The sequence below is a fragment of the Phyllostomus hastatus genome, unplaced genomic scaffold (assembly GCF_019186645.2).
Source record: "Phyllostomus hastatus isolate PE091 unplaced genomic scaffold, TTU_PhHast_1.1 phas_scaffold_12, whole genome shotgun sequence".
NCBI lineage: Eukaryota > Metazoa > Chordata > Mammalia > Chiroptera > Phyllostomidae > Phyllostomus > Phyllostomus hastatus.
Window position 1 is genome coordinate 6,237,075 of NW_025334007.1, and position 9,603 is coordinate 6,246,677.

At 41.5% G+C, this 9,603-nt stretch overlaps 1 protein-coding gene across 1 annotated transcript; it reads left to right on the plus strand.

Annotated features, from left to right (window-relative positions):
• Positions 1-242: 242 nt before the first annotated feature.
• On the plus strand, positions 243-1,966 carry LOC123829933 (DDB1- and CUL4-associated factor 8-like). The gene is given in 2 exon segments (XM_045855850.1): positions 243-641; positions 644-1,966. Coding segments are annotated over 2 exon segments (1,722 nt in total).
• The last annotated feature ends 7,637 nt before the right edge of the window (positions 1,967-9,603 follow it).

A 9,603-nucleotide genomic window follows, 5' to 3' on the forward strand; every position in this document is an offset into this window, starting at 1 on the left:
GTAGATAGGAAGAAGTCTTTTGAACCTCATCGGCTCCCATACTAAGGACGGCCTCTGCCAACTATTGTACTTCCGGTGCTTAACAACCCGAAATGGTGCCTCACCTTTAGGCCTATTTTCTTCTCCGCTGACTTGTCCACACCTGTGGCTGTTGTGCCCCAGCAGAACACACCTGGGGTTGTTCTCCAGTTGTCCAGGACTTTCACCACTACAGCCCGCGGCTACAGCTATCATCCTCTGAGATGGCTGGTAACGCGGGCGGCGCAATTGGCCCAGAGGAGCTTTCGGAAGCAGAGGCCAAGATGGAGACCTCGTCAGATCTCCATTCGCTTCCTGAACCTCAAGTGAACTTGAGATTGGCCAGAGACGGTGATGGAGCCCAGGATGGTAGTGTTCCCATCCTTGCCAGCCCAGAAAGTCAAGGCACAGTTGTGGAAAACATCAGTGGCAAAGACACACGCGAGCACGGTGATGGCGGACTAAGACGAGAAGTAGAGGAAGGTGAGGAAGAAGCGGCAGAAGACCGGCGTCAGGTACCGTGCAATGAGAGCAACCCTGATCAGTATTTATCAGATGAGGCTCGCGCCCTGGAGGACTGGGTGTCCTCAGAGACCTCTGCCCTGCCCCCTTCCTCGCTGGAACGTCCCTTACTGCTCTTCGGGATCGGCAGCTGGGGTCAAGCGCCCGCTTTGTGTACGAGGCCTGTGGGGCAAGACTATTTGTGCAGCGTTTCTGCTTGCAGTACGAGCTAGAAGGCCACCGTGGTTGTGTCAATAGTGTTCACTTTAACCAGCGTGGTACCTGGCTGGCCAGCAGCAGTGATGACCTGACAGTGATAGTCTGGGATTGGGCCCGTCAGCAGCCAGTACTGAACTTTGAAAGTGGCCACAGAAATAACGTCTTTCAGGCCAAGTTCCTGCCCAATTGTGGCGATTCCACCCTGGCCACGTGTGCCCGTGATGGGCAGGTACGGGTGGCACAGCTACCTGCTCTGCCACACAGCAGCTTCTCTAAGCAGGTGGCCCAACATAGGGGAGCCAGCCACAAGCTGGCTCTGGAGCCAGACTCCCCTTTTAAGTTCCTGACCTCAGGTGAAGACGCCGTCGTCTTTGGCATTGACCTCAGACAAGACCAGCCGGCTTCCAAAGTGGTGGTAACAAAAGAGAATTGGAGGAAAGTGGGACTCTATACGATCTTTGTGAATCCTGCCAATACTTACCAGTTTGCTGTGGGTGGAATGGACCAGTTTGTAAGAATTTACGACCAGAGGAAAATTGATGAGAATGAGAATAATGGAGTACTCAAGAAGTTCTGTCCTCATCACCTGGTCAACTGTGATGCTGGAGTACACATCACCTGCCTGGTGTACAGCCATGATGGCACAGAGGTCCTGGCCAGTTACACGGATGAAGATATTTACCTCTTCCACTCCTCTAGCTGTGATGGGGCCCAGTATGCTAAGAGATATAAGGGGCACAGAAATCGTGTCACCGTCAAAGGTGTTAATTTCTATGGCCCTGGGAGTGAGTTTGTGGTGAGCGGTAGCGATGATGGGCACATCTTCCTCTGGGAGAAATCATCCTGTCAGATCATTCAGCTCCTGGAGAGAGGGGACAGGGCAGGTACTGTAAACTGTCTTGAGCCCCACCCTTACCTCCCTGTGATGGCGACCAGTGGCCTAGACCATGATGCCAAGATCTGGGCACCCACAGCAAAAGATCCCACTCAGCTTCGTGGGTTAAAGGATGTGATTAAGAAGAACAAGCAGGAACGAGATAGAGACAGGTTGGGCCACGCTGAAGTGTTTGACCCAAGCCTGCTGTCATTCCTCATGCATCACCTGGCACATACAGGTTCTCACCCTGAGGACAGTGGCTGGATACCTCGCTCAGTTGGACTCGCGGAAGCAGAGTGGCATCGGTCTCCCCATTCCACAGATGTATCCGAGGACGAGGCCGCGGACTAAGAGCGCAAATAACAGGGACAGGACCAAGAACATGTGCAGTGCCTGCCATCCTGAATGCTGCATACCTGATCCAGCTAGATGTCACCGCAGTAGGCTGGACTTTCAAGTTTGAAATTCAGGTTGACTAATAGATTTGCCTTTTCTTCTTTCATTTTCCACAATTAAAACCACCTTTCATCTCTATCCTGTGCTTTCCTTCTTTCCTTCCTCACATGCTTCTTCCCTGATTCCTTTCCTCTCACTAGGTCTCTTTATTCCTCTTTCTTTATCCCTTCTGTGTGCATGTGAAAGCAATTTATTGATGGCTCACTTTGTTTCTTGTCTTATGGTACACCTGTAAAGGTTCCCAGTTCTGGTGAAAATATTTAGAGCCTTATTGAATCTATCTTACCATTTCTGACACTGAAAACCGGCACCTTTCTTTCATCATTAGTAGTATGTTAGTAAGTTCTTGGGTTGACCTGAAAATTGTACAGATGTGTTTATACTTTAAAGTGAGTGAGAGTAAGTACATCTACACATGTCCAAACCTGTGTGTACTGATACATTCTCACAGAGAGAAGGAGGGGAGTGCGAGAATGGCAAATGGAGAGAAAAGGGAAAATGGTTAGATAGAGGCATAGGAAGTAAATTTATCTGTCTAGAATTAATAACTTTGTGTTGTTTCTGTTTTCTGAACCCATGTGTTAGCACTGCTGAATTGTACTTTGATGGGGCTGGTAAGGATTAAGTGTAGTAGCCTGACACTCTTTGCCCGATACTTTGAATACTCGTGAACTTGTATGGCTGAGAACTCCCACAGGATTATCATCCACAGAGTTCTCTTGGGACAACCATCTCCTAGAATGTACCAGTCAGGAGCATTAGAATTTTTAATATTTGAAATATTCTAAAATACATATACATTTACACCAACTTTAAGAAGAACTTCCAGTTTCAATAAAGAGTAGTTTCTACTTACAGATAAGTTTTGTGATATCATTGTGTGAAATATCTCATTTGACATCGATGCATTGCTTAAAATTGTTTTCAAGGAGCTAAATTGCTTTGAAAACTCTTTTGTTCTAAACCTTATTTAATGTAAATGTTGGGTGCAGGAGGTCCAGTTGGTGTGCAATAACAGTGTTTCAGTTTTACACCTGTTATTTGTCTTGGTGATGCAGAGGCCCTCCTTGCCCCCAACACCCCTGGGAAGTATAACCCACCCTGCTTTGCAGATGTTTCTTGGTAAAGATGGATGTGATAAAACATCCTGTGCCCTGACAACAGATTTTCTTGGCTAATGCTCCTTAAATGGATATTATCTCCAGGCCCTTGAGCACAGTTTGAGAAGTATATATAATGAGATTACACTTTAGAATGGAAAATTACATGTCCAAAATTTCTGCTGGCTGAGATTCAAAGTTAGGGACAGCTGCCTAGGGTTCTAGCCCCGTGGGGTAGCCCCTACCAAGCTCTGCTGTCAGGAAAGGATGTTAAATGTCCCTAAAGAACACATGAGCCTGAAGGATGCACTGTGGTTTAAAACGTGCCATAAGGAAAGCAGAGTTAAAACTAGAATCCTAGGTTCAGGGCAATCCCGCACAATTGGGTGGGATGTATAATGGCAAGAACATCAACACATTAAAAAAAAGTGAAAGAATGTTTGAAATTTCCAGTGACAGTAGGTGGCTGTGAGAACAATGGCAAGGGGGGGATAAGTGCCTAGTTCTTTTGCCACCTGCTATTTGGCACAGTTTCTCTCTATTGGTGGGGGTGGGGTGGAGGAGGGACACAGGATTCATAGGCAAGGGGTTGTGCTCTGAACTAAAGCCTTCTTCAGGTTTCCCGTGCGTGGCTGTGGGACTGCTTGTGCAAGAAGAAGAGGCACTTGGAGCCACATTTGGAAGGCAAGGGCAAAGTAGTAGCCCTATTTGGTTTATGCTCAGAAAGTAGGGCAGAGGCACATTGGTACTTACCTACTGGCTTGCCTTAGTGTGAGGCAGCAGCTGGGCCCACAGCCACAGCAACCCCGTTCAGATCTTTCTTCAGCTTCAGCAGCTCCATAGGAAGACTGCCCACTTCTCCTTCCCGCTCTCATGCCACCTTGGCTGGAGGCCTGGGAGCGGTGGAAGATCAGTGTGGGCCCCAGTTTGTCCTTGTGGGTTCTGGTTATTCCTCACAGGTTCCAGTCCATCTTGGCTTCCCCCACTCCATATCCATCTCTCCTTCCTGAATGCTGTGCTGAGCCCAGGCTCCAGCACCTGGAGCAAAGACAAAAACCTCACGAGCACTCACTGCTTAACCAGACCCCGCAATTACGTACTCTCTGGTCCCTATTATGAGTCACCTCTCTTTGGACCCTGAAGGAAGCAGCCATAACCACCTGTTTGGATTGAGTAAGTCACCAGATTATATAGACAATTTGCCATTTGGAAGAGTTAATTACTCTAAAGTGAGGCGTTTGAGTTGCTTAGTATAAATAGATACACAGATAACAGGGAGTGAAATAATTTAAAAAATAAAGTTAGGATTATAGATGGCAACCAAGATCATAGTGTAGATCCTAGAAAAGGAACTGGTAGACATAAACTAAGAGGGGGTGCTGGAAAGTTGTGGGGTACAGGGCAAAGGGGAAGATAGAAGGGAAAGATTTTGAAAACTCTTATAGCATAATTGATAAAATACACTTAAAAAACTAAACATTAAAATGGCTATAAATTTGCAACTGTCAACAACTGAATCAGAAACAAGCAAAGCAGGAGAACAGAAACAGAATCATAGATATGGAGATCAAATGGAGGGTTATCAGTTGGGAGGGCGAAGGGAAAGAATGGGGGAAAAGGTGCAAGGATTAAGAAGTAAGAATTGGTAGGTACAGAATAGACAGGAGGAGGGTTAAGAACAGTATAGGGAAAGGAATGGCTAAAGAACTTATACACACAATCCATGGGTGTGAACTAAGCAGGGGGTTGCCAGAGGGAATGGGGAATACTGAGTGGAGGGATTAGACAAGGAAAAATTGGAACATCTGTAATAGTATAATCATTAAAAAATTTTTTAAAAATTTTTATGGGATATAATATAGACTGGGGCAAATGTAGGTTTACAATTGTGAGCATGTGAAACAGCACTTATTCTTATATGATTATTTACTATTATCATACTATTTTCCATATGAACTGTAAACCTTTGGCCACCCTGTATTATTATAGATACATTTTTATAAGATGATCAAGTATTCTATTATTTTGAATTCATTCATATGTATTCTAAGTTGATAAATGTCAACTAGAACATAAGATTCAACTTTAAATGCATACCTGAATTTTCTTGAGTTTTAAGCATCACAGACAAAAAACATTCATTTATTACCATGGAAGAAAAATGGATGATAACATTGCACTCCTCTGATCATGAACAGCTGGAAAAATTGACAGACTATGTGAAACAACTCTTCAGACTTGAATAATTGCATGATCCCTGCGAGAAGGAAAAGAAAGATGAGCCCTATAATATCCCAATATTTCAGCTGTGTGCTTTTGCTAAACTCTGGCAGCCAGGAGATGAAACCAAACTGAGCAGAGGAATTTCCAAGCTTAAGAGACAAATGCAAAAGTTTGGAAGGCTGAAATGGCTGCAGTTTGTGGGGCAGAGTAGCAAGGCAGGGAGATTATGCACTGAATGAGTTCCATATATCTGAATTGGGGTCTTCTTGAATGTTTGGCTGAATGTGTCATATGTGTATGGTGAGACTTCACAGAGCCAGGCAAAGAACAGCTATCAGAGAGGTATAAAGTGAACATTTCTCAATTTCACATGAAACAAGAACATAACCCAAATGTAGTAGCCTTATTTATCACCTGAGAGTTCAGGAGAGACCCCAGAAAGGCCACATTATAGAAGGAATTTTATACTAACCTTAGAATTAAAGCTAACCTAGACCTATCCTAACAAAGCTTAGAAAAATGTCTCAGTAAGAAAATGCTGATATGCAAGTACATAAATGTTCAAATGAAACTCAATATTCTCTCAAGGAAAACAACAAAATCTTGACACATTAACATACGAGTAAATATGGGGGGGTAATGCAACAACAAAAACAAAACGGAATTATCTTCTGAAGGGCAGGCCCCTTTTAATATAGGCTTCCCCTAGTAGGTGAGTGTTTTAGGAACCCATCTGTATCAGTGTACCAGCTGGCATTATTGTGAGAGGCTGCGATTGGCTTCAGTGAATTTTTTTGAAGACTCTTTCCATGCATTTGCCCATTTCATGATGGGTGATATATGAGCACACCTGCCCACACTGAGCTGAGTGTTCAGCAGTTTTTGACCAAAGTCTGCACAATTACTGTGGCCCACACTCTCTATTCACCCAGTCTTGCCCCTGGTGACTTTTTTTGTTCCCCTGGATGAAAACAGTCCTCAAAGGGAAACATTTTGCTGATGTGCAAGAGGTGAAGCAAAAAAAAAACAAACAAAAAATGGCAGAAGTGCTAAAAAGCATCAAAATCGAGTTCAAAAACTGTTTTGAGCAGTGGAAAAAAATCTCGATAGGGGTATTGCATCAAAGGGAGAGTATTCTGAAGGTGACTGAGGTTTAAACATGTAAGAATAAACACAATTTTTATATATAAAATACAGGTTATTTTAGGTCCCCCCTCATAATGTCCAGTGTCCAATTCACAATTACTAAACATACATGTAGCAGAAAATTATGACATAACCAGGAAAAAAATCAGTTAAAATGACCCAGAATTTAACAAAGAATTTCAACAGTTATTACAAACATAATTAAGGAAATAAATGAACCATGAATATAATAGAGGGAAAAGAAACTTGTAAACCTGGAAATTATGCTGGGGCTGCATTCATTTTATCTCCTTAGCCCACCTGTCCTTGAGGTGTCAGTTATATAGCTAATGCTTTGCTGCTAATTTGGCATCATTTGGCATAATCATTCTTTGTGATATATATTTACAATCACACTTACTATAGTTTAGCCTACCCTATAAAACTCATATCTAATACAATTAATGGCTGAGATTATGTAAAAGAACTGAACTAACTTTGACTATTAAACATTTTTTAAATCAAATGCAATATGTATTTGTCAAAATTCCAATGAAACAAGATCATCAAATACCATGCAGAGTTAATTTTTTAAAGTGTACAGCTAACACTGCATACTTGAAAGTTAAATCTGGGTCTGATTAGAGGATGTTTCTCCATAATTCACTTTCATATTCCCTTTCAGAAAGACTTGCGTACCTGTTCTAAATTTGACAAGGATAATTTACTTTTTTTTCCCAAGCAATTTCTGGATGTTCCAAAGATATATCAGTAACCATCATATGCACCCATAATTAATGCCGGAGTTGAGTCAGCATCCAGAATATGTAGCCTTTGGATGGCAACTCTTGGCTGAATTCCTAATGTTCTGTTTCAATTTCTGATGAGGTGATGAAGTGGAAAGCTTGAACGATGTAATTTTGCCATATGTTTCTTTGGGGATTTTTAAAAGAGGATCAACGGCTTAAATTCACCAGATGAAACATTTCAGCTTTTCAGAAACTAGAATGAGGAAGGTCAAAGCTAATTATTAAAAAAATTCTACCTGAACTGTCTGAAACCATTCCAAATAAACCTAAGTAGAGTGACACAGTAATATTTATTAGGACTACAGCAATATGGTTCAAAATATGTTAAATATAGTATCATTTATACCTATTGTACATGTTCAATATTAGAAACAGATAGACTGTTAATTTTTCCCCCAAAGTCAGCATAATGCCACTACTTCAAAATGTAAATATTTTCATCTAAAGCCCAAAGCCTGGTGAGGCTCTACAAATGTAACATTTTTCAACAATGACCATTTAATAATCCCTGCGGTAAACCTAATATTTGCCAAATAAATTAATTTTGGATGATAATGGATAGGATTTGCTTAATATTTAGTATTTGTCAAGTTTGCTTAAAATGAGCATTAACCCTAAAAAACACCAGTTTCTAAATATTTGAAATTGGTTTGGCTTCAAACAACATTATTTTAAGAAAGACAATAACATATGTACACATTTTGAAGGGAAAATTATAAGAACATTTTGATGAGTCATCCAGATGATCCAACATTTTATTTTGTAAGGCATGAGGGCATTTTTAAAGGCATTCTACTTACCCAGCCAGGATAAAGAAAATGATAGAGTATTCCAAAGGAATTAATTTAAACAAAGAAATTAGGAGTACATTGAAGTCCCTTTAATCTTTTTTATTTCTTTTTATATTTTCTTTTTTTTAATTTTAATCATTGTTCAAGTACAGTTTTCTGCCTTTTACTCCCATTCCAGTCCACCCACCCATCCTTCCCCACCTCCCTCCCATTACCACCCCCCCCCCTAGTTTTTGTCCATGTGTCCTTTATATATGTTCCTGTAAAACCTTCCCATTCTCCCTTGAAATTCCCTCTTCTCTCCCATCTGGTCACTGTCAGACTGTCCTCTATTTCAGTGTCTTTGACTATATTTTGCTTGTTTCTTCATTTTTTAAAATATATTTTATTGATTATGCTATTACAGTTGTCCCATTTCCCCCCTTCACTCCCCACCACCCTGCACACCCTCTCCGATCCACTCCCCCCCCTTTAGTTCATGTCCATGTGTCATAAGTTCTGTAGCTTCTATAATTCCCATACCATTCTTGCCCTCCCCCTGTCTATTTTCTACCTACCATCTATGCTACTTATTCTCTGTACCTTTTCCCCCTCTCTCCTCCTACCACTCCCCTGTTGCTAACCCTCCATGTGATCTCCATTTCTGTGGTTCTGTTCCTGTTCTATTTGTTTGCTTAGTTTCTTTTTGTTTTTGTTTTAGGTGTGGTTGTTAATAATTGTGAGTTTGCTGTGTTGTTTAGGTTCCTGTTAAAGGTGAGATCATATGGTATTCATCTTTCACTGCCTGGCTTATTTCGCTTAGCATAATAATTTCCAGTTCCATCAATGCTGTTGCAAAGGGTAGGAGCTCCTTCTTTCTTTCTGCTGCACAGAATTACATTGTGTAAATGTACCATAGTTTTTTGATTCATTCATTTACTGATGGGCATCTAGGCTGCTTCCAGCACTTATCTATTGTAAATTGTGCTGCTGTGAACATTGGGATGCATAGGTTCTTTTGGATTGGTGTTTCAGGGTTCTTAGGATATAGTCCCAGCAGTGGAATTGCTAGGTCAAAAGGCAGGTCCATTTTTAATTTTCTGAGGAAGTTCCATACTGCTTTCCATAGTGGTTGTACCAGCCTGCTTTCCTCCACAGCCTCTCCAACACTTGTTTGTTGCTTTGTTTATGATGGCATTCTGACTGGTGTGAAGTGGTGTCTCATTGTGGCTTTAATTTGCATTTCTCTGATAGTTAGCAATGTTGAGCATCTTTTCATGTGTCTTTGGATCTTCTGTATGTCCTTCTTGGAGAAGTGTCTGTTCAAATCCTTTGCCCATTTTTTAATTGGGTTGCTTGTCTTCTTAAAGAGGAGTCCTGTCATTTTTTATATATTTTGGAGATTAAACCCTTGTTTGAGGTATCATTGGCAAATATGTTTTCCCATACAGTTGGTTCTCTTTTTATTTTCATACTGTTTTCTCTAGCTGTGCAGAAGCTTTTTA